The sequence below is a fragment of the Curcuma longa genome, chromosome 4 (assembly GCF_044706935.1).
Source record: "Curcuma longa cultivar G26 ecotype Majalengka, Jawa Barat chromosome 4, ITB_CL_G26_1.1, whole genome shotgun sequence".
Lineage (NCBI taxonomy): Eukaryota > Viridiplantae > Streptophyta > Magnoliopsida > Zingiberales > Zingiberaceae > Curcuma > Curcuma longa.
In genome coordinates, this window is record NC_133864.1 from 15,479,917 (window position 1) to 15,507,591 (window position 27,675).

Here is a 27,675-nt window from a genome sequence, read left to right on the forward strand (position 1 = left end):
ATAATCTTCTTGTTTTTTTTGTTTTTTTAAATTGTTGTAAAAATGACAAAGTTCATATAGTTCTGTATGTTGTCAGTAACATATCCTTCCATGTTTTCTTGTATTTGAAGTATATTTTCCTGAGATTCTTCTAATTAAATAATTTGAATTGTACAGTGATTATAAACAAGATTTGTTGAATCAATGAGAACTTTAGGGACGTTCTGGCGGGATATGGTTGCCTTTTTTTTTTTTTCTTCTAATTAAATAATTTGAATTGTACAGTGATTATAAACAAGATTTATTGAATGAGTAATATTTCGGGGGGCGATGAATGAGTAACAGTGCTCATTCGATTCAAACTAAATAAAATTAATACTTTTAACACTTTCAAGGATTATCTCATCAAGTATCAATTTGTATTTAGTTTAAATTTTATTTTTATGATATCCCATTTATTTTCAATTGTTCAAATATTTTTTTTTGAATTTTGAGTTATATCATTTAAATAATTAATGATCTAAAACTTTTATGTCTTATAAATATGTTTTTAATCATAATTATTTTAATATTCTTTTGTACAATTTTTTTAATGATTCGAATAATTAGTTGCCGATTCTTCTTGCACTGTATTAAACTTCATTTCGCAAGAAATTATCTTTAAAAAATTGATTTTTTAATTAATTAGTTAGTAATAATATATGTAATTATATTGTAAATGGACCATCATAAATTAATTTCTCAAATAAAATAAAAAATTTAATGTCTACTGTAAATCAATTTTTATGCAACTCAATTAGGGACGATAATTTATTTTTGATATATTAATGGATGAATTTTAGGGTTTAGGGTGGGCCCATCTGAACCCAATCCTTCTTTTGCATACATAAAGCATGTAGGGTTTTACAATTGGCGTCCGACGCGCCGACGCGATGCTTCAATCCCTGGTCCGCCGCCATGCCCTCACTCCATTGTTCCAACTCCGTCTCGTCTTCTACTCCACCGTCACTTCCGCCTCCACCTCAGGCGCCACCGCTTCTCCCGATCCCCCCTTCATGGTCGACTACCTCGTGAACTCATGCGGGTTCTCTGCGGACGGTGCTTCCAAGGTCTCAGAGTCGCTTCCCCTTTTTCGGTCTACCGAGAAGCCCGACGCTGTTCTTGGATTCCTCAGATCTCAGGGCTTCGACGGCGCTAATCTCAGAAAGATAATAAGTTGGAGACCGAGAGTGCTCGGCTGGGATGTGGAGGCGAACCTCGTTCCAAAGTTTAAATTTTTGCGCGACATGGGGTTATCTGAGTCCGACGTCATCGATGTCCTTCTGCGGCATCCCATCATTATGGCCCTCAACCTTCAGAACACTCTTCTCCCCAGATTGAAGGCTTGGGAAAGTCTCTTTGGATCGAGGGAGATCCTCCTCAACAATCTCCGGAAGCGTAATTGGTTTTTGAGCAACAAGATTGAGAAAGTGCGCCTTAACTTGAACTTCTTACGGGATGAATGTGGTATTCCTGAAGCGCGGATTTCTCTTGTTTTTAAAAGACATCCGTGCTTCATCGTGCAGAACCCAGAGTCACTCCGGGCTTTGGTGGACAGAGCTGAGGAGATGGGAATTTCCCGGAAGTCTGCGATGTTCCTCTGGATCCTTGATGTGCTGCAGGGTGTCAACAGGGAAAAATTTGAGTCCCAAGGAAAGCTCATGAACAGCTTTGGTTGGTCGAACTCGGATTTCATTGCTGCAATCAAGACATACCCACATTTTTTATGCCTTTCCACAGAGGTTTTGCAGAGAAAGATGGAATTTTTAGTCAAGGATGTTGGAATGGCACCTTTAGACGTTGCTAAGAAGTCAGTGTTTTTAGCTTTGAGTTTGGAAAAGAGATTAATTCCTCGATTGCATGTGATGGAGATATTGAAATCTGAAGGGTTATGGACTTCACAAGACACGCTACGTAGATTTTTCTTATCACCGGGACCTAAATTTTTGCAGAAGTATGTGCTCCCTTACAAAGACAAATTACCCAAACTGCTTGAAATCTTTTGAATTGTACCTGAGTTCAAAGGGAATAATCGAGACTGCGAATGAATCCAGGATTTATTTGGGTATTGACTGGATAAGCAATGATATTGAACCAACCTTTTCATGCAGTGTACTTGCTATTTTTATATTCTATATTATGAATGTAACTGTTTCTGTAGACATAAGAATGTTAGTTTTCTGAGTTTGATTTTGCAATCTGATTTAGCTGAAAAGGATTTGTTTCAGGAACTTACCAGTCGTGTGGGTCACAATGCCCATCTGCCAAGGTCATAGCGAAACCATTTTTATTTTCATATTTTATATTGTACATGTAACTGTTACTGTAGACATGAGGATGTTTGGTTTTCGGAGTTTCATTTTTGCAACCTTATTGAATTGAAAAGGATTTGCTTTAGGAAGTTGGCAGTTTAACTCCCTCTACAAGATATTTGTCTTTTAGAATGATCAAAGGTGATTTTATTCCCCTTGTACAAGCAGAGTTGGATGTATGCCGGGCTACAATGACTTTTTGTCAAGGTCAGTGAGACATTTTTCTTTGTAACTGATTGTAACACCAATTGGTTAATATTTTTCAAATTTGAAGTGGCATAGAATTCACATTGCATGCGCCTTCATTGAGCTTTATGGAAAATGATATTCTTATTATGAGGAAAGAGTCATCGTATTCATGTATTTTTAAACGTATTAACCAGAGATTCCATAGCTAAATAATTTGAATTGTACAGTGATTATAAACAAGATTTGTTAAATCAATGAGAACTGAAGGTACTAGTAGTATAGTGATCAAGCCATCTGATTTTTATTATCTATATAGATTATAGTCTTGCATATTGTTCATTGTTGAAAAAGTATTCATCTAGTTGCCTCTAAATAGCTAGGACATATAATTTGTTATTATCAATGTTGTGGTGGTGTGGTGATGAAAAACCTTTCGTGTACTATCTTATTTTGTTGTGTAAATAAATCCCTCATTCTTTTGGATATACTAATCTTTATATTGAGATGATATTATGGATTACTTCCAGCATTGATATGGGTCTATCTAAATTATATCCCAGGTCTCTGATGTGATTGTGAGAATTAAATTTCATTGAGATGCAATATCTAGAAAATGTATTTCTTTAAGCTGCAAATTTACTAGCAAAATGTTCCATTACAGTAATAAGACTAATAGATACTGCAGTGACTTTAGGGACTAGTAAATACCTCCATATGCAATGTGGTCTCTTACTAAATGCTCTTTATAATAATGTGATTCATATGTTAATATATAAACTGCTACCCTTTATTTGTTGTTACAAAGGGCTTGAGATTAATAAGTTTATTTCCAAGATTTTTAGTGAGGATTATTTATTAACCTTTAGTATAATTTTGTTTGCTCTTATCATTTGGTCTGAAAATTTTAACAGATGCTGTGATGTGGGAGCTACCTTCCACTCCATGAGGATCTCATTCACATGCCATATCAATCATCTTCCTCAAGAACATGAGGAACCTCAATAATTTCTAATGGATGTCAATTTCACAGGGGACATCGCTTCATTATTGAGGTGACCACTCCACCACCTCAGTTTCTTATCTCACCTATCTACCTAATCTGATCACTGTGGCTATTAAATTTTTAAATTTTTTATTAAAATAAATCTGATCAGGAAGAGTTCAAGTTTGATTATCAAAGCATGTCTTTCTCAGTGTTTTCTATTAGGGAAAGAATTTTTGAACTATCTTATCTTCTATTTTAATTGTGCAAATCCCAAACCTTTGATGAAAAATCCTCAATCCAAAGAGATGAAACATTGAAGAGTAGCTATGAATACTAGTTGCAGCAGTAATCACTCAGCAAATATGGTCATTCTGCAGCAAGGACAGCGAGGCCTGGTCTCCAGCCATGGCTGGGCGCAGTTCCAGTGGAACCTGTGCGCACAAGGCAGGTGAACGAGGATGTCGCCGGTCACGAACTCTTCGAGGCACACCACGCAATCCGACTGCTCCGACGACTTCCACCTCAGCTTGCTCCAGCTAAACCTCTTCTTGTTGCCCTTGGAGGAGAACACCTCCCTCTGCACATTGCCAGGGATCTTGTGCTGCTCTCCTTGCTTCTCGTTCCTGCTCTGCTTCATGCTTCCAACACTGTTATGCCTGCCAATCAAACATATCTGCTCCATGAGCCACAAGAAGATCCAACTGATTCCGACAAGTCTTAATTCTAATTCATATCAATACCTTCTAATCTGTAATCTGTCATCCAACCTCTCCTTGGCTTCCCTGGCAACATGCCCAAGTGCTTCATCACGGAGTTCTTGGTTCAAGATGCTCCTTTTCTGGTGATATAACAGTATGTTAGCTGAAAAGAAAACAAACTCAAGTGAAATATTCAGTCATACCGTGAAACCACTACTCGGATGTTTCTCGTGTCCTGTTGTGTACAAACTGAAGGATGATCTCCTTGTTGTACCAGTTGAAGTGCCGCGGAGGTGGAGTCGTCTCCGACGAGCGTATTCGACACCAGGGAGCATTCCTGCCATGGCTCCTCCCAAGTGTCAGCTGCCCTTCAACCTCCTCTCAACAACTACACTGGATTTAACCAGAAAAGGGAACTTCATCATCAACATGGAGATCCATGAGTGCGCATATGGAGCAAGCAGGTGGCCACTTGAAGAGTTGGCGAGGAGATAAAGGACGAGAGGTTCTATGGTAGATGCCGGTCATGTTGGGCAACAATGACCCGACAATTAACTAGAGCTGTCAAACGGAATAATTCATGGTAAGGCGTGTCAATTCATGATGGACCCATTATATGGTGGGGTGGGTGCGGATTGACTAACATATCAACTTGACGGGTTGGAAATTTTTCGATCCAATTCAACTCAAAGCGGAACTGCAGATTGCGGGTCAACTCATGGACTTGTTAAAAAATAAAAAAATATTAAAAATTTTAAATTTGAATTATAATTTAAATTGATTAAGTTGAAATTTTTAAATTTAAATTATAATTTTTTAAGTTTAAATTATAATTCACCATTAACGATCTAAAGAGTCTTATAAATTGTCTTAGTTTTATCAAGATTTGAATTCTTGCTCTCTTATATAATTCAGTTGGATTCCGTGCACGTAATTAAAGCTATGTTCAAAAATTAAAAAAAAACATTTGGAATCCTAATTGGATTTTGATTTCTTGTTCGTGGATCGATCATAAATTAAGAAAAAATGAAACAATTATAGGGGGTAAATCAATTTTTATGTGAAGTTAACCCGAATAATTTATTTTGATATAGTTTAATGGATGAAGTAGGGTTTTACATTTTGGTCTTTGGGTTATATTTGTGACGAAGTTACCTGGTCGGACGACGCGCCGACGCGATGCTTCGCTTCCTAGTCCGACGCCATGCGTTCCCGCCGCCGTCCCAGCTCTGTCGCATCTTCTTCTGCACCGGCACTTCCGCCTCCTCCTCAGGCGCCGCCGCTTCTCCCGATCCCCACTTCATGGTCGAGTATCTCGTGAGTACATGCGGGTTCTCCGTTGACGCTGCGTCCAAGGTCTCCAAGTCGCTGCCCCGTATCCAGTCCACTGAGAATCCCGACGTTGTTCTTGGTTTCTTAAGATCCCAGGGCCTTGATGGCGCTAATCTCAGAAAGGTAATATCTTGGAGGCCAGGATTGCTCGGCTGGGATGTGGAGACGAACCTCGCCCCAAAGTTTCAATTTTTGCGTGACATGGGGTTATCTGAGTCCGACATCATTGATGTCGTTCTGCTGCACCCGACGATTATCGGCCTCAACTTCCAGAACACGCTTCTTCCCCGACTGAAGGTTTGGGAAAGTCTATTTGGATCGAAGGAGATCCTCGTCAAGAATCTCCGGAGATGTGGATGGTTTTTGAGCAGCAACATTGAGAATGTGGTACGCCCTAACACGAACTTCTTGCGGGATGAATGTGGAATTCCTGAAGAGCAGTTATCTCTTGTCATTAGAAGGCACCCATGCTTCATCGTGCAGAATCCTGAATCCCTCCGGGCTTTGGTAGATAGAGCTGAGGGGATCGGAATTCCCCGAGGATCTGGGATGTTCCACTGGATCCTTGATGTGCTGCACAGGGTCAGCAGGGAAAAATTTGAGGCCCATGTCAAGCTCATGAACAGCTTTGGTTGGTCGAACTCAGAATTCGTTGCTGCAATCAAGAAATATCCAACATTTTTATGGCTTTCCACAGAGGCATTGCAGAGAAAGATGAAATTTTTTATCAACAATGTTGGAAGTACACCTTCAGACATTGCTAAGCATCCAGTGGTTTTACAATTCAGTTTGGAAAAGAGATTAATTCCTCGATTTCATGTGATGGAGATACTGAAATCTGAAGGGTTATGGACTTCACGAGACAAGCTACATACATTTTTCTCATCACCGGGACCAAAATTTTTGCAGAAGTATGTGCACCCTCACAAAGATAAATTACCCAAACTGCTTGAAGTCTTGTGAATTGTACCTGAGTTCAAAGGAAATGATCCAGACTTCGAATCATTGTCAGCATTTATTGTGGTATTATTTTTGTGACTGGTTAAGCAATGATATTGATCCAATCTTGTCTTGGGTTTCATATAGTTTACTTGCTATTTTCTATTCTATATTGTGAATGCAACTGTTACTGTTAGTTGTCTGAGTTTCATTTTGCAACCTGATTTAGCTGAAAAGGATCTGTTTTAGGAATTTGTCAGTTGAACTCCTTCCGATTTGAAGAGATTTGTCTTTTTGAATGATGTAAAGCGATGCTTTCCTCCTTTCAACAAGCAAAATTCGATGTATGCTGGGCCACAATTGGTTAATGTTTTTGAAAGCTGAAATGGAATATGATATTCTTATTTCGAGGAAAGAGTCATCCTGTTCATATGTATTTGAAGTATATTTGGCTGAGATTCTGATAGTTAAATAATTTGAGTTGTATAGTGATTATAAACAAGATTAGGTGAATCAAAAGAAAAGAAACTCTATTTGTAATAATTCATAGATACTTTAAGGATCTGATTATACAATCATTGTTGGAAAAGTATTCATCTAGTGAACTCTGAATAGTTGGGGCACACACACGTATCAAAATAAAAAGATTTTCTATTTAAAGTCAACATGAAATCAGAGAGTCTCGGTCTGGTCCTTCGATGTTTAAGTTAGATGATTAAAGAAGGCAATGATAGAATTATAGTAGATGAATGTATGAAAAAGTGAGAATGAGCATTAACATGAGCATACTTGGAATGTATGAAAAAGTGAGAATGAGAATAACCATTAGTATACACATACCTGTCTTCCGTTGATCACTCTTTTTTTATACTTATTCGTGTGACGGTTCTCTTTATGACGCTTAAATCCTTCTTTCGTTGTGGTTGCCACTATTATTATCTTTTAATGGTCACTTGAAATCTCTACTCATAAACACCATTATCAATTGTTGTTATTGCTCTTGAATCAAATCAAACCTACGCTTCTTTTTCTATTCGACTCTGTGCCCACATCCCGAATATTCTCTGAGTCTAGACATGCTTCTCGAGCATCTCATGGTTCTATCTCCGACTATCGAGCACCTTCGGATTCTAAATCTGATTTCAAGGCACCCATTCCGGACCCGACTACTAATTATGTTAAGTTTTCGGGCTTAGCTTCTTCTTAAACTCATGCACAAAGTCCAACCTCCTCTTTCCTTATGAGCCCAATTCGGCCAATCCATCCTTGACAATCACATATTATTGCGGAGTATCATTAGTCATCCCTCACATGATTTAGAAGTTATTCCGAACCCGACTACTAATTATATTAAGTTTTCGGGCTTAGCTTCTTCTTAAATTCATGCACAAAGTCCAACCTCCTCTTTCCTTATGAGCCCAATTTGGCCAATCCATCCTTGACAATCACATAATTACGGAGTATCATTAGTCATCCCTCACATGAGTTAGAAGTGCGTTGTAAACCAAGTCTGATTGTAGATCCGAAGGCTACACATTCATTGATCACCCTTCTGAAGGGTGCCGATGTAGTTCGGGTTTAGGTTGCAAACTCAGTTTAGGCTTATAAATCTACAACTAAGTCAAGGATTCGATAGGTTGCCGATGTAGTTAAGGCTTATACTATTGACTCGTTTCAAATTTATAAATGTGCAACCAAGTCAAAGATTTATAGGCTTGCTAACTCGGGAGTTGAGGTAAATTAATAAATCACAGGTTGGTCATAACAAAAAAGGTATTATCTTGACTTCATCAAGATTTAAATTTTTGATCTTTTCTATAACTTATTCCATCAGTTGGAAGACTTTATGAAATCTCAATCTTCGACCCATCAAAGATGTCTTTGGGAATCCGTCTGGATTTTGATTTCCAGTTTGTCGGCATATTTAAGAAAAATGGGGAAAAAAAATGTAAGGGGGCTAATGTGAAATTGACCCGGAAGCAATGTTTCAAGTAGGGTTTTACAGTTTCCTCTAGCTTATATTTGTGGCGAACCTACCTGGTCGGACGGCGCGCCGACTCGATGCTTCGCTTCCTAGTCCGCCGCCATGCGCTCCCTCCGTCGACGCAAGTCCGTCGCGTTCTATTCTCCACCGGCACTTCAGCCTCCTCCTCAGGCGCCACCGCTTCTCCCGGTCCCCACTTCATGGTCGAGTACCTCGTGAATACATGCGGGTTCTCCGCCGACGATGCTTCCAAGGTCTCCAAGTCTCTCCCGCGTTTTCGGTCCACCGATATGCCCGAAGCTGTTCTTGGATTTTTGAGATCTCAGGGCCTTGATGGCGCTAATCTCAGAAAGCTAATAACTTGGAAACCTAAATTGCTCGGCTGGGATGTGGAGACGAACCTCGCACCGAAGTTTAAATTTTTGCGCGACATGGGATTATCTGAGTCCGACATCATCAGTATCGTTCGGTTGCACCCTATCGTTATCGGCTTCAGCAGGGAGAATGCGCTTCTCTCCCGATTCAAGGTTTGGGAAAGTTTATTTGGATCGAGGGAGATCCTCCTCAAGAATCTCCGGAGAAGATGGTTTTTTAGCAGCAACATTGAGACTGTAGTGCGCCCTAACATGAACTTCTTGCGGGATGAATGTGGCATTCCTGAAGAGCGGATTTCTCTTGTCCTTAAAACGCACCCCAGCTTCATCGTGCAAAAACCAGATTCCCTCCGGGCTTTGGTAGATAGAGTTGAGGGGATCGGAATTCCCCAAGGATCTGGGATGTTCATCTGGATCCTTGATGTGCTGCACGGGGTCAGCAAGGAAAAATTTGAAGCCCAAGTCAAGCTCATGAACAGTTTTGGTTGGTCTTACTCGGATTTCATTGCTGCAATGAAGAAACATCCAAGGTTTTTATGGTTTTCCACTGAGATATTGCAGAGAAAGATGGAATTTTTAGTCAAGGATGTTGGAGTTACACCTTCAGACATTGCTAAGCGGCCAGTGTTTCTAGCATTCAGTTTGGAAAAGAGGTTAATTCCTCGATTTCATGTAATGGAGATATTGAAATCTGAAGGGTTATGGATTTCACAGAAGAAGTTATCTACATTTTTCTCATCGCCGGGACCAAAATTTTTGCAGAAGTATGTACTCCCTTACAAAGATAAATTACCCAAACTGCTTGAAGTCTTGTGAGTTTTAGCTGAGTTTGAGAGGAATATCCAACAGCTGAAGGGTTTATTTGGGTATGAATTTTTTCTTGGATAACTCGTTCTAGTTTCTGATACGCTTTACTTATTACTTTCCTTGCTGGCCAATTATAAATGTAATTGCTAATACAGACATGAGGATACTAGTTTTTAACAAATTTCTTTTCTAGTGCCTGATTGACTTGCAGATGCACCTATTTTAGGAAGTTGTCAGTTGAATTCCTTGCAAAGTAGAAGAAAATGTGTTTTAAATTTTAAAAAAAGTGATTTTATATTTTTCGTGTTTTCTTTCAGCAAAGTTTTGGTTCATGTTGTGTGGGTAGTACAGTGACATCTGCCAAGGTTTCCTTCTACTGAACCTATTTCATCGCCTAATATTGTTGAAAGCTGGAGGAGAATAGAATTCTAGTTAGAAGCTTCTTTGTTGAGCTTCATTGAAAGTGTCACTCTTAAATTTTCTTGTTTGTTAACACAAATTACAGACTATTTCTGAATGTTGTCGATTACAAATTGTCACATATATGTGAAGTGCTGTTTGCCTGAGGTTCTTCTTGTATAGTAATTTGAATTGTAAAGTATGATAAATGTAGATTAGTCGATCGATGAGAACTGGAGGTGGGAGGAGTATACAGATCAAAAAAAGCTTATTTATTAAAATTCAAAATTATCTAAAGATCTTAGTTCTCAAATGTAGATCAGGCAATAATACTTAACAGCACCCTTGATCTGTTTTACCTCTTATTGCTTAAATTCTTTACTTTTACGTGCTTATTTTAAAGTTGTTTGATTGGATTTATATTGCTCGATAATCTGCATGTTATTGTGTTATGTGTTTTCTTGCAATATGAAAAAATAAATTGTGTGTTGAATTTCTCTTATTTACTTGAGATATTATTTTCATTGTGTACTTATTAATAATTTTAAGATTTTTTTAATGTGGATCGAATATGCATTTCAATAAGCTGAAACTATTACTTTATTAACGAGCTAAATAGATCGAACCATGAATTATTGAATTAGGGTTTTACAGGATCAATTTAGATCCACCTCACGAGGTCGACTGACGTGTCGACGAGATGTTTCACGCCTTGGTACGCCGTTGGCCCTCCCTCCGACCCAACTCCTTCGCGTCTTCTTCTCCACTGACACTTCCATCTCCTCAGGCGCTAAATTTCTAGTTGATTACTTTGTGGATACATGCGGGTTCTTTGCCAGCGATGCTTCCAAGGTCTCAAAGTCGCTCCCCGGCTTTCAATCAACTGAGAGGGCCGGGGCCGTTCTTGGATTCTTTAGATCTCAGGGCTTTGATGGTGCTAGTCTGAGAAGGATAATAGCTCGTAAACCAGGATTGCTCGGTTGGGATGTGGAGACAAACCTCGCTCCAAAGTTTAAAATTTTGTGCGAAATGGGTTTTCTGAATCCAACATCATTGATGTCGTTCGGATGCACCCTATCGTTATTGGCTTCAATAGCCAAAACATGCTTCTCCCCAGATTGAAGATTTGGGAAAGTTTATTTGGATCGAGGGAGATCCTCCTCAAGAATCTCCGGAGGTGTGGTTTTTTAGCAGCAACATTGAGAATGTAGTGCGCCCTAACATGAACTTCTTATGGGATGAATGTGGCATTCCTGAAGTGCGGATTTCTCTTCTCCTTAAAAGCTACCCAGGCTTCTTCGTGCAGAAACCAGATTCCCTCCGGGCTTTGGTAGATAGAGTTGAGGGGATTGGATTTCCCCGGGGATCAGGGATGTTCCTCTTGATCCTTTATGTGCTGCACAAGGTCAGCAGGGAAAAATTTGAAGCCCAAGTCAAGCTCATGAACAGTTTGGGTTGGTCTTACTCGGATTTCATTGCTGCAATGAAGAAACATCCAAAGTTTTTATGGTTTTCCACGGAGGTGTTGCAGAGAAAGATGGAATTTTTAGTTAAGGATGTTGGAATTACACCTTAAGACATCACTAAGCATCCACTGGTTCTATCATTCAGTTTGGAAAAGAGGTTAATTCCTCGATTTCATGTAATGGAGATATTGAAATCTGAAGGGTTATGGACTTCACAAGACACGCTACCCACAATTTTCAGATCACCGGCACACCAAAATTCATGCAAAAGTATGTGCTCCCTTACAAAGATAAATTACCCAAACTGTTTGAAGTCTTGTGAATTGTACCTGAGTTCAAAGGGAAGAAATCCAGACTGCTAAGGAATTGCCCTAGTTTTCATATAGTTTACTTGCTATTTTCATTCTCTATATTATGAATCTAACTGTTACTGTAGACGTGAGGATGCTGGGTTTTTCGAGATCCATTAGTTCACAAGGATTTGTTTTAGGAACTTGTCAGTTGAACTCCATCCAATTAGAAAAAATTTGTCTTTTAGAATGACCAAAGGTGATTTTGTTCCCTTTTTACATGCAGAGTTGGATGTATGCCAGGCTACAATGCCTTGATGCCAAGGTTATAGAGAATCCGTTTTCTGTCTGACTGATTTTATCATCGATTGGCTAATGTTTTTGAAAGTTGAAGGAGCATAAATTCACATTGCAAGCGCCTTCATTAAGCTGTATCGAAAATGACTGTCTTATTATGAGGAAAGAGTCATCATATTCATGTGTTTGAAGTATATTTAGCTGAGATCATGATAGTTAAATTATTTGAATTGTAAAGTGACTATAAACAAGAAGATCAAAGGAAACTCTATTTGTAATAATTCATAATTACTTAAAAAGATCTGATTATTACTATCTTTACAGTCTTGCACACTGTTCATTGTTGGAACAGTAGTCATCTAGTTAACTGTGAATGGTTGGGACATATACCTTTGGTGTTCTATCTTATTTTGTTGTGCAAATAAATCCCTCATTCTTTTGATTATACCAATTTTTATACTGAGATGATGTTGTGGATTGGTTTCAGGATTGGTGTGGGTCTATCTAAATTTTTTCCTAGGTCTCTGATGACATTGTGAGAATTTAATTTCAGTGAGAACAATATCTAGAAAATACATTTTTTCAAGTTGTAAAATTACTAGCAAAATGTTCCATTACAGTAATAATAGAAGTAATAATATATTTGTAGAAACATTATTCATTGCTGCTGTAGTTTGTCACAATCATTACTTGTAAGAGATAAATTAAAAAGTTATAATTGATCATTATAATATTTCTTCAGATCATGTGAAATTGCCCAATAGAAACATTTTACTTCTGCTTCTGTAATTTATCATTGTCTGAAATTTTCATCAATTATAAGGTTTGTGGGTGATTTACTTACATGATTGTGAAGCTGTCAGAGTCGGAAGATTTAAGAAAATAGAAAACATATAGGGAGTCAGAAGTGCAATTAACCCAGAAGAGGTGTGAGGTGAGTCAATTAGGGTTTTACAATTCGCTTTTTGGGTTCGGTTTGTGACGTCCGACGCGATGCTTCGCTCCCAAGTCCGCCGCCAAGTGCTTGCTCCATTGACCCAGCTCCGTCGCGTCTTCTTCTCCGCTGGCACTTCCGTCTCCTACTCAGGTGCCACCGCTTCTCCCGATCGCCACTTTATGGTCGAGTACCTCGTGAATACTTGCGGGTTCTCCGCCGACGATGCTTCCAAGGTCTCCAAGTCGCTCCCCCGTTTTCGGTCCACCGAGATGCCCGAAGCTGTTCTTGGATTCTTCAGATCTCAGGGCCTTGATGACGCCAATGTCAGAAAGCTAATAACTTGGAAACCTCAATTGCTTGGCTGGGATGTGGAGACGAACCTCGCGCCGAAGTTTAAATTTTTGCGCGACATGGGATTATCTGAGTCCGACATAATCGGTATCGTTCGGCTGCACCCTATCGTTATCGGCTTCAGCAGGGAGAATGCGCTTCTCTCCCGATTCAAGGTTTGGGAAAGTTTATTTGGATCGAGGGAGATCCTCCTCAAGAATCTCCGGAGAAGATGGTTTTTTAGCAGCAACATTGAGACTGTAGTGCGCCCTAACATGAACTTCTTACGGGATGAATGTGGCATTCCTGAAGAGCAGATTTCTCTTGTCCTTAAAACGCGCCCCAGCTTCATCGTGCAAAAACCAGATTCCCTCCGGGCTTTGGTAGATAGAGTTGAGGGGATCGGAATTCCCCGAGGATCTGGGATGTTCATCTGGATCCTTTCTGTGCTGCACGGGGTCAGCAGGGAAAAATTTGAAGCCCAAGTCAAGCTCATGAACAGTTTTGGTTGGTCTTACTCGGATTTCATTGCTGCAATGAAGAAACATCCAAGGTTTTTATGGCTTTCCACTGAGATATTGCAGAGAAAGATGGAATTTTTAGTCAAGGATGTTGGAATTACACCTTCAGACATTAGTAAGCGGCCAGTGTTTCTAGCATTCAGTTTGGAAAAGCGGTTAATTCCTCGATTTCATGTAATGGAGATATTGAAATCTGAAGGGTTATGGACTTCACAGAAGAAGTTATCTACGTTTTTCTCATCGCCGGGACCAAATTTTTTGCAGAAGTATGTACTCCCTTACAAAGATAAATTACCCAAACTGCTTGAAGTCTTGTGAGTTGTAGCTGCGTTTGAGAGAAATATCCAACAGGGGTTTATTTGGGAATTATTTTTTCTTGGATAAGCAACGATATCAAACCAATTTCGTTCTAGTCTCTGATATGCTTTACTTATTACTTTCCTTGTAGGCCAATTATAAATGTAATTGCTAATACAGACATGAGGATACTAGTTTTTAGCAAATTTCTTTTCTAGTACCTGATTGACTTGCAAAAGCATCTATTTTAGGAAGTTGTCAATTGAATTCCTTGCAAAGTAGAAGAAACTGTGTTTTTTGTGTGGGTAGTACAGGTTTCCTTCTACTGAACCTATCTCATCTCTTAATATTGTTGAAAGCTGAAGGTGAATAGAATTCTAGTTAGAAGCTTCTTTGTTGAGCTTCATTGAAAGTGTCACTCTTAAATTTTCTTGTTTGTTAACACAAATTACAGACTCTATTTCTGAATGTTGTCAATTACAAGTTGTTGCATATATGTCAAGTGCTGTTTGCCGGAGGTTCTTCTTGTATAGTAATTTGAATTGTAAAGTATGATAAATGTAGATTAGCCGATCGATGAGAACTGGAGGTGGGAGGAGTATACAGATCAAAAAAAGCTTATTTATTAAAATTCAAAATTATCTAAAGATCTTAGTTCTCAAAAGTAGATCAGGCAATCATACTTAACAGCCCCCTTGATCTGTTTTACCTCTTATTGCTAAAATTCTTTACTTTTACGTGCGTATTTAGAAGTTGTTTGATTGGATTTATATTGCTCGATAAACTGCATGTTATTGTGTTATGTGTTTTCTTGCAATATGAAATAATAAATTGTGTGTTGAGTTTCTCTTATTTACTTGATAGTATTTTCAATGTATACTTTGATTAATGTGTAACTGTTACTGTAGACATGAAGATGTTAGTTGTCTGAGTTCCATTTTGCAACCTGAATTAGTTGAAAAATATTTGTTTTAGGAACTTGTCAGTTGAGCTCCTTCCAATTAAAAGAGATTTGCCTTTTAGAATGATCAATGGTGATTTTGTTCCCCTTTTACATGCAGAGTTGGATGTATTCCAGGCTACAACGCCTTTATGCCAAGGTTATAGAGAAACCGTCTTCTTTCTAACTGATTTTATCATCATTTGGTTAATGTTTTTGAAAGTTGAAGGAGCATAAATTCACATTGCGAGCACCTTCATTAAGCTGTAAGGAATATGACATTCTTATTTCGAGGAAAGAGCCAGCCTATTCATATGTATTTGAAGTATATTTAGCTGAGATTCTGATAGTTAAATCATTTGAATTGTACAGTGTTTATAAACAAGATTAGTTGAATACCCCAAACTGAAGGTACTAGATCATAGGATACTCTATTTGTAATAATAATTCATAGTTACTCAAAAGGATCTGATTATTACTATCTTTATAGTCTTGAACTGTTCATTGTTAGAAAAGTATTCATCTAGTTAACTATGAATGGTTGGGACATACATCTTGTTGATGTGGGTCTATCTAATTTATTTTCTAGGTCTCTAATGAGATTGCAAGTATCTAGAAAATACATGCCTTTAAGGTGTAAAATTACTAGCAAAATGGTCCATTACAAAAAAAAAAATGATAAATCCCAGTCAGTCTCATGGACTCAATCCCTGGGGTGGTCGGTTCCACAGAAGTTTCCCACCGACCATCAGGATAAATCGGGAAGTGCATACAGTGGTCAATACAGATGTCCAACATCCTTTGATTGCGTTTCCCATTTGAAAAAAAATTCTTGTAAATATACCGTAGTTGGGGATCGAATCGCGGATCTTTGGGTCACAATTTGGATGTCCTACCGTTGTATTATTGTCCCGGGGACAAAATGATCCATTACCGCAATAATATATTTGTAGAAACACTAATTCATTGCTTCTGTAATTTATCTGTATCTGAAAATTTTCATCAAATATAATGTTTGTGGGTAGATATAAGAAAATGTGAAACATACAGGGAGTCATAAGTGAAATTAACCCAGAAGAAGAGATGTGAGGTGATTCAAGTAGTAGGGTTTTGCAATTCGCTTTTGGGTTCGGTTCCATTCGGACGCGCCGACGCCATGCTTCGCTCCCTAGTTCGCCACCATGTGCTTGCTCGATCGACCCAACTCCGTCGCGTCTTCTCCTCCACCGGCGCTTCCGTCTCCTCCTCAGGCGACACCACTTCTCCCGATCCTCACTTCATGGTCGAGTACCTCGTGAATACATGCGGCTTCTCCGCCGACGACGCTTCCAAGGTCTCCAAGTTGCTCCCTCGTATTCAGTCCGCCGAGAAGCCCGACGCCGTTCTTGGGTTCTTCAGGTCTCAGGGCTTTGATGGCGCTAATCTGAGAAGGATAATAGCTTGGAAACCAGGATTTCTCGGCTGGGATGTGGAGACGAACCTCGCACCGAAGTTTAAAATTTTGCGCGACATGGGATTATCTGAGTCCGACATCATCGGTATCGTTCGGCGGCACCCTATCGTTATTGGCTTCAACAGGGAGAATGCGCTTCACTCCCGATTCAAGGTTTGGGAAGATTTATTTGGATCGAAGGAGATCCTCCTCAAGAATCTCCGGAGGTGTGGATGGTTTTTTAGCAGCAACATTGAGAATGTAGTGCGCCCCAACATGAACTTCTTGCGGGATGAATGTGGTATTCCTGAAGAGCGGATTTCTCGTCCTTAAAAGGCACCCAGGCTTCTTCGTGCAGAAACCAGATTCCCTCCGGGCTTTGGTAGATAGAGTTGAGGGGATCGGAATTACTCGGGGATCTGGGATGTTCCTGTGGATCCTTGATGTGCTGCACGGGGTCAGCAGGGAAAAATTTGAGGCCCAAGTCAAGATCATGAACAGCTTTGGTTGGTCGAACTCCGATTTCGTTGCTGCAGTCAAGAAACATCCAACTTTTTTATGGCTTTCCACAGAGGTATTGCAGAGAAAGATGGAATTTTTAGTCAAGGATGTTGGCCTGGCACCTTCAGACATTGCTAAGCAGTCAGTGTTTTTACGATTAAGTTTGGAAAAGAGGTTAATTCCTCGATTTCATGTGATGGAGATATTGAAATCTGAAGGGTCATGGACTTCACAGAAGAAGTTATCTACGTTTTTCTCATCGCCGGGGCCAAAATTTTTGCAGAAGTATGTACTCCCTTACAAAGATAAATTACCCAAACTGCTTGAAGTCTTGTGAGGTTTATTTGGGTATGATTTTTTTCTTGGATAACTCGTTCTAGTTTCTGATACGCTTTACTTATTACTTTCCTTGTTGGCCAATTATAAATGTAATTGCTAATATAGACATGAGGATGCTGTCTTGGTTTTCCCAAATTTCTTTTCTAGTACTTGATTGACTTGCAAAGCACTTATTTTAGGAAGTTGTCAGTTGAATTCCTTGCAAAATAGAAGAATTTGTGTTTAAAAATTTTTAAAATGTGATTTTTTTTTCTGTTTTCTTTCAGCAAATTGTGGGACACTGACATCTACCAAGGTTAGTGAGAAATCACTTTCCTTCTATTTGAAAGCTGAAGGAGAATAGCATTCTAGTTAGAAGTTTCTTTGTTGAGCTTCATAGAAAGTGTCACTCTTATTATGTTAACACAAAAATTACAGTCTTCTATTTCATTTCTGAATGCTGTCAATTACAAATTATTACATATACGTGCAGTGCTGTTTGCCTGAGATTCTTGTTGTATAGTAATTTGAATTGTAAAGTATGATAAATGTAGAGTAGTTCTCAAAAGTATTATTATTCAAAATTGTCTAAAGATATTATACTACTATATACATGGTTGTTCTCAAAAGTAGCTCAGGCAATCACCAAGGCAGCTTTGGTAGGTGATTACATCTCATACTTAACTGCCCCCTTGATCTGTTTTACCTCTTATTTATAAGTTGTTTGATTGGATTTATATTGCTTGATAATCTGAATGTTACTGTGTTATGTGCCTTCTTGCATGTTATTGTGTCATGTGTATGAGTAATGCCTCCGGGGATATGGTTGAGTTAGCTACTGAAGTGGACAATGATCGAATTTCGACGAAGTCGAGGTAATGTCCTCCTTCGTAGTGGCTAATTATAATTTTTCGATTTATCTTTTTACAGATAATTGTGAAATCGATTGTGTAAGACCGTTGGGATGACGGAAAATATGGTGGACATGATTGAATTGATTATTACGGAGTTTAAATGTTATATGTTTTAGGGTCTTGCATATATGATAATAATAATAATTTGTGTCCAATCTAAAGTTATTATATTGTCTTAAAAGAGAAAATAATCTTGACATTAATATTAAGATTTTTTTTATTTGAAGAAAATGTGTTAGTACTACTTGTTAAATGAACAAGTTTAAATATATTTTTGTGTTCAATTTATTAATATATTAATATGAATACAATTTATAAATTATATGCATCTATAATTTTTTATTAATATAATAAATAATTAAATAAAATTTTAAAATTAACAAATAAGATTATCCTATCAGGTTTAACAACTATCATATAAGTTTTTTAAAATAAAAATTTTAAATAATCAAACGAATTGTATTGAGAGTTTATGTAAACGAATTAAATTTAAGTAGCTTTGATTGCTAAGTTTGTAAAACAAATAAGTAAATCAAGTTTATATAATTATTTTAATAGTTTAATTAATTTTAAATTTGATTATTTGATTCGATTATCTTATAAATAAATTTGAATAATTATTAACGAGCTAATTAGATCGAACCAAAAGGCGTTAGATTGAGCCCGGAAGTGGTGAGTGAAGTAGGGTTTTGCGGGATCTATTTGGCTCGACCTCACGCGGGCGCTTGAGTCGCCGACGCGATGTTTCACTCCCTGGTCCGCCGCCGTGCCCTCCCCCCTCCGGCCCAACTCCATCGCGTCTTCTTCTCCACCGGCGCTTCCGCCTCCTTCTCAGGTTCCACCGCATCTCCTGATCCCAACATCCTGGTCGAGCACCTCGTGAATACATGCGGGTTCTCCGCCGACGATGCTTCCAAGATATCCAAATCGCTCCCCCGTTTTCGGTCCATCGAGAAGCCCTTCGCTGTTCTTGGATTCTTCAGATCTTATGGCTTTGATGGCGCTAATCTCAGAAAGTTAATATCTTGGAGGCCAGGAGTGCTCGGCTGTGATGTGGAGACGATCCTCGCTCCAAAGTTCAATTTTTTGCGCGACCTGGGGTTATCTGAGTCCGACATCGTCAATGTCATTATGCGGCAACCCTTCATCATTTGGGTCAACGTCCAGAACACGCTTCTTCCCAGATTGAAAGTTTGGGAAAGTTTATTTGGATCGAGGGAGATCCTCCTCAGGAATCTCCGGAGCTGTTCTAGGTTTATGACCAATAGCATTGAGAATGTGGTACGCCCTAACTTGAACTTCTTACGGGATGAATGTGGTATTCCTGAAGACCGGGTATCTGGTATCCTCAAAAGGCATCCGACCTTCATCGTGAAGAACCCAGACACCCTACGGGCTCTAGTAGATAGAGCTGACGGGATTGGAATTCCCCGAGACTCGAGGATGTTCCTCTGGATCCTTTTTGTGCTGCACGGCGTCAGCAGGGAAAAATTTGAGGCCCAAATCAAGCTCATGAACAATTTTGGTTGGTCGAACAAGGATTTCATTGCTGCAGTCAAGCAACAACCTACTTTTTTAAACCTTTCCATAGAGTTATTGCAGGGAAAGATGGAATTTTTTGTCAAGGATGTTGGGTTTGCACCTTTAGACATTGCTTACCACTCGGATCTTTTAGGATTAAGTTTGGAAAAGAGGTTAATTCCTCGATTTCGTGTTATGGAGATATTGAAATCTGAAGGGTTATGGAAGTCCACAAACAAGCTACATAGAATTTTCTTATCATCTGGTCCAAAATTTTTGCAGAAGTATGTGCTCCCTTACAAAGATAAGTTTCCCAAACTGCTTGAAGTCTTGTGAGTTGTAGCTGAGTTTGAGAGGAATATCCAACAGCTGAATGCTTTATTTGGGTATGAGTTTCTTTTCTTTTCTGAATAAGCAAAGATATTGAACCATTCTTGTTCTAGTTTCTCATATGGTTTACTTATTGCTAATGTAGACATGAGGATGCTAGCTTTTTCCAAATTCCTTTTTGACCTTGATTGGTTTGTTATTTTAGGAACGAACACAAAATTTACATGTAAAAAACTTCCAGCAAAGTTTTTCATTTCTGAATGCAAGGGTCACTCCCCTTCTTACAAATTCTTTCATATACGTGAACTCAAACTGTGATTTACAGACTATTTCATTTCTGAATGCTGATTCTTGAACTTGTATGTCTTAGTAATTTGAATTGTAAAGTATGATAAATGTAGAGTAGGTGATTGATGAGAACTGAAAGTGCGAGGAGTATACAAACCAAAAAAAAAAACATGGGCCACCTGCTTAGGCCCGCGACTCGTGTGGGTCGGCCTGTGCAAGTTTGAGTTGATTTAATTGAAAATTTTTATTTTTTTTTAATTTAAAATTAAAATTAAAAATTTAATGAACGAGTAGGTTTGACCGTTTAAATTGCAATTCAAATTTAAAATTTTTAACTCGATCAATTTAAATTATAATCTAAATTTTAAATTTTAATATTTTTATATTTTTTATTTTTTTGATAGGTTTGTAGGTTGGTCTGTCTAATTCATAATTTGTCTTGGGTTGGATTGGAGATTTTTCATTTCGTCAAATTGAGATTGGTTCTCTTTTTATCATATGATGAGTTTCTGATGAATTTGATCTCTCCATATGATTGATTTGTTTGATAGCTCTATTCAAAAGTAGTTCAGGCAATCACTAAGGCAGCTTTGGTAGGTGATTACATCTCATACTTAACAAGCCCCCTTGATCTGTTTTACCTCTTATTTATAAGTTGTTTGATTGGATTTATATTGCTCGATAATCTGTATGTTATTTGTTATGTGCTTTCTTGCATGTTATTGTGTTATATGTTATACGGGTTTAGTTCAGTGTTATCGTTGATAGTCTTATTTGATTTAGATTATAATTGAATGAGTTATAAATTAGAAATGATTACTTGTAGTTTAAGATTTTTTACAAATTTGAAGATTAATAATTTTTTTAGAATTATATTTTGATTTTAAAATTGAATTAATTGATATGTACAGTAAAATTTAATTGAAATTGAGTTAATTAATTTAATAAATTTTAATTTAAATATTTATAAATTAAAAATAATTTTATTAAAATATATAAAAATTTATTTTAAATTTAAAAAATTATAAATAAATTATATATATTATAAATTTATTATTATTATTAATATTATTAATTTAATTTAATTTATTTTAAAAATAAATTGAATCAAAGAATATGATAAATGTTAAATTGATTATATTTTATTTTTTTAAATAAATAAATTAAATCAAATAATTATTATTTTCATAATTTTAATTATATAATTATTAAATAATTATATAATTAAAATTATACATGATAATTAAAATCAAACACAACTTACAATATAAAATAATAAATTATATCACATCAAAAGTTATTATATTGTCTTAAAGAGAAAAGTAATCTTGACATTAGTATTAAGATTTTTTTTTTATTTGAAAAAATGTGCCTGTAGTATTCGTATTAAATGAATAAATTTGAATGTATTTATGTTCAATTTATTAATATTTATAATAGAGATGGAGAACACTTCGTGTCATCATGTTTATTAATAAATTTTTTATTAATATAATAAATAAATAAATTTTAAAATTATAAATATTTTTAACTAAGTCAGAATTTCAAACAAGTCAAGTTTTAACTGTTAAATTTATAAAAAAAAAATTAAGTCAAATAATCATTTTAATATAATAGTTATGATTCATAATATTCATTTTAAACTCTGACTTTGTTCGTTTACCGTCTAATTATTGGATGAAGTAGGGTTTTACGGGATCTATTTTGGTTAGGTCGACCTCACGTGGGCGATTGAGGCGCCGACGCGATGCTTCACTCACTGGTCCGCCGCCATGCCCTCCCTCTTTCGAGCCAACTCCGTCGCGTCTTCTCCTCCACCGGCGCTTCCGTCTCCTCCTCAGGCGTCGCCGCTTCTTCCGATCCCCACTTCATGGTCGAGTACCTCGTTAATACATGCGGGTTCTCCACCGACACTGCATCCAAGGCCTCCAAGTTGCTCCCTCGTATTCAGTCCACCGAGAAGGCCGACGCCGTTCTTGGGTTCTTCAGATCTCAGGGCCTTGATGGTGCTAATCTGAGAAGGATAATAGCTTGGAAACCGGGATTGCTAGGCTGGGATGTGGAGACGAACCTCGCTCCAAAGTTTAAACTTTTGCGCGAAATGGGATTATCTGAATCCGACATCGTCGGTATCGTTCGGCTGCACCCTATCGTTATTGGCTACAACAGCCAGAATACGCTTCTCCCCAGATTGAAGATTTGGGAGAGTTTATTTGGATCGACGGAGATCCTCATCAAGAATCTCCGGAAGAGTGGATGGTTTTTTAGCACCAACATTGAGAATGTAGTGCGCCCCAACATGGACTTCTTACGGGATGAATGTGGTATTCCTGAAGAGCGGGTTTCTCTTGTCATTAAAAAGCACCCCAGCTTCATCGCGCATAACCCAAATACCCTCCGGGCTCTAGTAGATAGAGCTGACAGGATTGGAATTCCCCGAGAATCTAGGATGTTCCTCTGGATCCTTTTTGTGCTGCACGGGGTCAGCAGGGAAAAATTTGAAGCCCAGATTAAGCTCATGAACAGTTTTGGTTGGTCGAACTTGGATTTCAATGCTGCAGTCAAGAAACATCCAACTTTTTTAAAGCTTTCCACAGAGTCATTGCAGGGAAAGATGGAATTTTTTGTCAAGGATGTTGGGATTGCAGCTTTAGATATTGCTTGCCACCCAAGGCCTTTAGGATTAAGTTTGGAAAAGACGTTGATTCCTCGATTTCGTGTGATGAAGATATTGAAATCTGAAGGGTTATGGAAGTCAACAAACAAGCTACATATATTTTTCTCATCATCTGGCCCAAAATTTTTGCAGAAGTATGTGCTCCCTTACAAAGATAAATTACCCAAACTGCTTGAAGTCTTGTGAGTTGTAGCTGAGTTTGAGAGGAATATCTAACAGCTGAAGGGTTTATTTGGGTATGAGTTTCTTTTCTGGATAAGCAATGATATTGAACCAATCTTGTTCTAGTTTCTCATATGGTTTACTTATTACTTTCATAATCCGTCAATTATAAATGTAATTGCTAATGTGGACATGAGGATGCTAGTTTTTTCCAAATTACTACCTGATTGGCTTGCAAAGCACTTATTTTAGGAAGTTATCAGTTGAACTCTTTGCAAAGTAAAAGACATTGTGTCTTTTCAAATGTAAAAAAATTGTTTTTTCTCTCTCCTTTTTTTCTTCAAGAAATGTTTGATTCATGTTGTGGTACAGTAATATCTGCCAAGGTTAGTGAGAAATCACTTTCCTTCTAATATTCTAGTTAGAAGCGTCTTTGTTGAGCTTCATTGAACGTGTCACTCTTGATATGTCGATAGAGTCAGTCACCTACATAAGTTTCCTTGTTTGTTAACACAAAAATTAGAGTCTATTTCTGAATGTTGTCAATTACAAATTGTTACATATATGTGAAGTATTGTTTACCTGAGGTTCTTCTTGTATAGTAATTTGAATTGTAAAGTGATCATAAAGATCTTATACTAATACTAGTATATATATGGTTGTTCTCAAAAGTAGCCGGGGCCGCCAAGGCAGCTTTCTTAGGTGACTACATCTCATACATAGCAGCCCCTTTGACGTTGGTGTTCTACTCAGGTCAAGCGGCTTAGTAGGCTTAGTATAAATATCAGAGTAAGGCTCAGGTGTCCCAGATATATCTCTTCACAGATATATCCTCTTCTGCTACTGCTGCAAACTGCAGTGTTCATTAATTTTATGTGCTTATTTATAAATTGTTTGATTGGATTTATAATGCTCGATAATCTATTTATGTATGTTATTGTATTATGTTTATTGATGGCAATATGAAATTATAAATTGTGTGATGAATTTGCTAATCACTTATTTACATGAGATTTGGAACTTTTTTTGAATGATTAACATTCTTTGATGTGTGTGTGTCTATATATATACATGCCATTGACATGAGGATGTTAGGCTTTCTGAGTTCCAGTTTGTAACTTGATCTAAGCATTTGTTCTAGGAATATGTCGAAGATATTTGTCTTTTAGAATTATGAAAGGCGATTTCCCCCCTTTTTGCAAGCAGAGTCAGATGTGTGCTCAACCCATTTTCTTTCAAATTAGTTGTAAGATCAATCGTTTTAATACTTTTGAAAGTTGAAGTAGCTTAGAATTCACATTGCAAGCTCCTTCACTGATCTTTACCGAAAGTGATATTCTTATTATGAGGAAACAGTAAGTTTATCGCTTGCTTAAGTATTTGAATCAATGAGAACTGAAGGTACTACTTGTATAGCGTTGATCAACAGAAACTCTATTTATTCACACAGTTGTTCTATCACGATTATATTATAATATGTAGAAGTTATTTAATAATTATTATGATTATTTTATAATAATTTTAATTAATTTAAAATAATTTTGATAAATTTAAATAATTTTAATTAAGTTGGAAAATATTTTTTTAATATAATAGTGATTTGTATAGTAATTTTGATTAAAATGGAATAGTTAATTTTTTTATATTATTATATCTATCGATATAATAGTGTCGAAAATAAGGGTAATCTTTTTTTTTTTAATTGAAGGAAGGGAGATATTTTATTTTTTTGATGATTTGTACAATTTAGGGCGTATTTTTTTTATTTTTATCCAATTATTTTTTGTTATTTATTATTCTTGCCATGTAATGCAAGGCAAAAGTGGAATTTGTGGGAAACTGAAAATAGCCCGGAAGAGGCGTCTCAACTTTCAATTAGGGTTTTGCAATTTGGTCTTTCGCGTTATATGCGTTACGAGCTTGCCTTGGTCGGCCAACGCGCCGTCCCGATGCAGCTTCACCTTCGCTCCCTAGTCCGCCGCCATGTCCTTCCGTCGATCCAACTCCGTTGCGCCTTCTTCTCCACCGGCGCTTCCGCCTCCTCCTCCTCAGGCGCCGCCGCTTCGAAGGTCTCAAAGTCGCTCCCCCGTTTTCGGTCCACCGAGAAGTCCGACGCTGTTCTTGGATTCTTCAGATCTCAGGGCCTTGATGGAGCCAATGTCAGAAAGATAATAGCTCGGAAACCAGGATTGCTCACCTGGGATGTGGAAACGAAACTCGCTCCAAGGTTTAAACTTTTGCGCGACTTGGGGTTCTCTGAGTCCGACGCCGTCCATGTCGTTATGCTGCACCCCATCTTTCTTTCCTATAACATTCAGAACACGCTTCTCCCCAGATTGAAGTTTTGGGAAAGTCTTTTTGGATCCAGAGAGATCCTCCTCGAGAATCTCCTGAGCTATAACAGGTTTATGACCAGAAACATTGAGAATGTACTGCGCCCCAACATTAACTTCTTACGGGATGAATGTGGTATTCCTGAAGAGCGGATTTCTCTTGTCCTTAGAACGCGCCCCACCTTGATCGTGCATAGCCGAGATGCCCTCCGAGCTCTGGTAGATAGAACTGAAGGGCTTGGAATTCCCCGGAAATCTAAGATGTTCCTCTGGGTTCTTAATGTGCTGCACGTGATCAGCAGGGAAAAATTTGAGGCCCAAGTTAAGCTCATGCACAGCTTTGGTTGGTCTAACTCGGATTTCAGTGCTGCAATCAAGAAACGTCCAACTTTTTTAATGTTGTCCATAGAGTCATTGCAGAGGAAGATGGAATTTTTTATCAAGGATGTTGAAGTTACACCTTCCTATATTGCTGACCAACCAATAGTTTTATCTTTTAGTTTGGAAAAGAGGTTAATTCCTCGATTTCATTTGATGAAGATATTGAAATCTGAAGGGTTATGGACTTCAAAAATCAAGCTACATAGATTTTTCTCATTGCCGGATTCAAAATTTTTGCAGAGCTTTGTTCTCCCTTACAAAGATAAACTCCCCAAACTTCTTGAAGTATTGTGAGCTGTAGCTGAGTTGAAGCGGAATAATCCAAACTGCAAATGGCTGCAAGGATTTATTTGAGTAAGGTATTTTATGACGTATAAACAATGATATTGAACTAATCTTTAACGTAGTTTTCATGCTCTATTATTTATAACTGTTGCTGTAGAAGACATGAGAACTCGGATTTCGTTACTGCAATGAAGAAATATCCAATCTTTTTAAGCCTTTCCATAGAGTTATTGCAGAGAAAGATGGAATTTTTGGTCAATGATGTTGGAATTTCACCTTCAGACATTGCTTGCCGCCCGGTGCCTTTAGTATTAAGTTTGGAAAAGAGGTTAATTCCTCGATTTCGTGTGATGCAGATATTGAAATCTGAAGGGTTATGGAAGTCAACAAACAAGCTACCTATATTTTTCTCAACATCTGGCCCAAAATTTTTGCAGAAGTATGTGCTTCCTTATCAAGATATACTCCCCACACTGCTTGAAGTATAGTGAGTTGTAGCTGAGTTCAAAGGGAATGATCCAAACTGTGAATGAATGCAAGATTTATAGAGGTTTGATTTTTATGACTGGATAAGCGATGATGATATTGCACCACTCTTGTCGTAGTTTTCATATGGTTTACTTGATTATGAATGTAACTGTTACTGTAGGCATGAGGATGTAAGGTTTTCTGAGTTCCATTTTGCAATCTGCTTGAGTTGAAAAGGATTTGTTTTATGTCCTTGTCAGTTGAACTCCTTCCAATTAGAAGATATTTGTCTTTTAGAATCATCAAAGGCTATTTTTGCCCTCTCTACAAGCAGAGTTGGATTTAAGCCTGAAAACAATACCCATCTGCCAAGATTATAGAGAAACTATTTTTAATTTTCATATTCTATATTATACATGCCATTGTTTTTGTAGACATGAAATTGTTAGGCTTTCTGAGTTCCATTTTGCAACTTGATTGAGCTAAAAAGGATTTGTAGGTACTGCAGTGACTTTAAGGACTAATAAATGGAACCTTAAATATTTAAAGAATTGAAATTATTAACAGTCAAAAAATTAAAAGTACATTTTATAAAAATATTCTTGCAAACTATTTTATCTTTTGCAAAAGTGGAATCCGTCACTTTGCAGTCCCACACGATCGGCCTCCCGATCATTTGTGAGGAGATAAATCGGGAAATTACAGTTGGTCGCGACACAGGAGGGTGTTGTCTGGCTTCGCTTTCGAACCTGCAAACTATTTTATCAGTATTACACTTTATGTAAAATAAATGGAACCTTAAATATTTAAAGGAGCAGGTTGTTATTATTATCATTTTTTTGCATATGCAAGGCAAAAAAGTGAAATTTGTGGGGGTAGCTTTAGAAAAAATGAAACATTTAGGGGGGCAAATGTGACATTAGGGTTTTGCGATTTGATCTTTGCGTTAT

The 27,675-nt window shown here is 37.6% G+C and overlaps 8 protein-coding genes and 2 pseudogenes across 14 annotated transcripts; 9 read left to right on the plus strand and 1 right to left on the minus strand.

Moving 5' to 3' along the window:
- Positions 1 to 898: 898 nt before the first annotated feature.
- On the plus strand, positions 899 to 2,350 carry LOC141827394 (transcription termination factor MTERF8, chloroplastic-like). Its single transcript, XM_074714622.1, has one exon. The coding sequence runs from the start codon at positions 912 to 914 to the stop codon at positions 2,022 to 2,024; it is 1,113 nt and encodes a 370-aa protein (XP_074570723.1). The 5' UTR covers positions 899 to 911; the 3' UTR covers positions 2,025 to 2,350.
- A 1,408-nt stretch (positions 2,351 to 3,758) lies between these two features.
- LOC141826519 (putative E3 ubiquitin-protein ligase RHY1A) lies at positions 3,759 to 4,674 on the minus strand. The gene is made up of 3 exons (XM_074713772.1): positions 4,406 to 4,674; positions 4,245 to 4,342; positions 3,759 to 4,160 (listed from the first exon to the last, which is right to left on the minus strand). The coding sequence occupies exons 1-3, from the start codon at positions 4,544 to 4,546 to the stop codon at positions 3,854 to 3,856; spliced, it is 546 nt and encodes a 181-aa protein (XP_074569873.1). The 5' UTR covers positions 4,547 to 4,674; the 3' UTR covers positions 3,759 to 3,853.
- Positions 4,675 to 5,381: 707 nt separating this feature from the next.
- LOC141827581 (uncharacterized) lies at positions 5,382 to 6,600 on the plus strand. The gene has a single exon (XM_074714869.1). It carries the CDS (start codon positions 5,382 to 5,384, stop codon positions 6,495 to 6,497), a length of 1,116 nt encoding a protein of 371 aa, XP_074570970.1. The 3' UTR covers positions 6,498 to 6,600.
- Positions 6,601 to 8,507: 1,907 nt separating this feature from the next.
- Positions 8,508 to 10,828, plus strand: LOC141826632 (uncharacterized). Of its 2 annotated transcripts, none has more exons than XM_074713895.1 (2): positions 8,508 to 9,697; positions 10,682 to 10,828. In XM_074713895.1, the coding sequence occupies exon 1, from the start codon at positions 8,535 to 8,537 to the stop codon at positions 9,645 to 9,647; it is 1,113 nt and encodes a 370-aa protein (XP_074569996.1). In that variant the 5' UTR covers positions 8,508 to 8,534; the 3' UTR covers positions 9,648 to 9,697; positions 10,682 to 10,828. The 2 variants fall into 2 exon arrangements, with proteins under 2 accessions (XP_074569996.1, XP_074569997.1); XM_074713896.1 differs by having other exon boundaries at positions 10,692 to 10,828.
- On the plus strand, positions 10,726 to 12,204 carry LOC141827158 (transcription termination factor MTERF8, chloroplastic-like; annotated as a pseudogene).
- An 866-nt stretch (positions 12,205 to 13,070) lies between these two features.
- LOC141827774 (uncharacterized) lies at positions 13,071 to 14,427 on the plus strand. Its single transcript, XM_074715095.1, has one exon. The coding sequence runs from the start codon at positions 13,084 to 13,086 to the stop codon at positions 14,194 to 14,196; it is 1,113 nt and encodes a 370-aa protein (XP_074571196.1). The 5' UTR covers positions 13,071 to 13,083; the 3' UTR covers positions 14,197 to 14,427.
- Positions 14,428 to 16,259: 1,832 nt separating this feature from the next.
- Positions 16,260 to 17,863, plus strand: LOC141826631 (uncharacterized; annotated as a pseudogene).
- Positions 17,864 to 18,991: 1,128 nt separating this feature from the next.
- LOC141827621 (transcription termination factor MTERF8, chloroplastic-like) lies at positions 18,992 to 20,314 on the plus strand. Its single transcript, XM_074714911.1, has 2 exons — positions 18,992 to 20,187; positions 20,277 to 20,314. The coding sequence occupies exon 1, from the start codon at positions 19,022 to 19,024 to the stop codon at positions 20,135 to 20,137; it is 1,116 nt and encodes a 371-aa protein (XP_074571012.1). The 5' UTR covers positions 18,992 to 19,021; the 3' UTR covers positions 20,138 to 20,187; positions 20,277 to 20,314.
- A 1,852-nt stretch (positions 20,315 to 22,166) lies between these two features.
- LOC141827757 (uncharacterized) lies at positions 22,167 to 23,582 on the plus strand. The gene has a single exon (XM_074715075.1). It carries the CDS (start codon positions 22,167 to 22,169, stop codon positions 23,280 to 23,282), a length of 1,116 nt encoding a protein of 371 aa, XP_074571176.1. The 3' UTR covers positions 23,283 to 23,582.
- Positions 23,583 to 25,181: 1,599 nt separating this feature from the next.
- LOC141827414 (transcription termination factor MTERF8, chloroplastic-like) lies at positions 25,182 to 26,979 on the plus strand. 6 transcript variants are annotated; one of them, XR_012601681.1, is made up of 2 exons: positions 25,182 to 26,331; positions 26,614 to 26,703. XR_012601681.1 is itself a non-coding variant. In XM_074714648.1 (2 exons), exons 1-2 carry the CDS (start codon positions 25,208 to 25,210, stop codon positions 26,743 to 26,745), a joined length of 1,056 nt encoding a protein of 351 aa, XP_074570749.1. In that variant the 5' UTR covers positions 25,182 to 25,207; the 3' UTR covers positions 26,746 to 26,979. The 6 variants fall into 6 exon arrangements, 1 of the variants encoding a protein (XP_074570749.1); XR_012601684.1 differs by having other exon boundaries at positions 25,182 to 26,326; positions 26,614 to 26,679; XR_012601682.1 differs by lacking the exon at positions 26,614 to 26,703 and adding an exon at positions 26,494 to 26,580.
- The last annotated feature ends 696 nt before the right edge of the window (positions 26,980 to 27,675 follow it).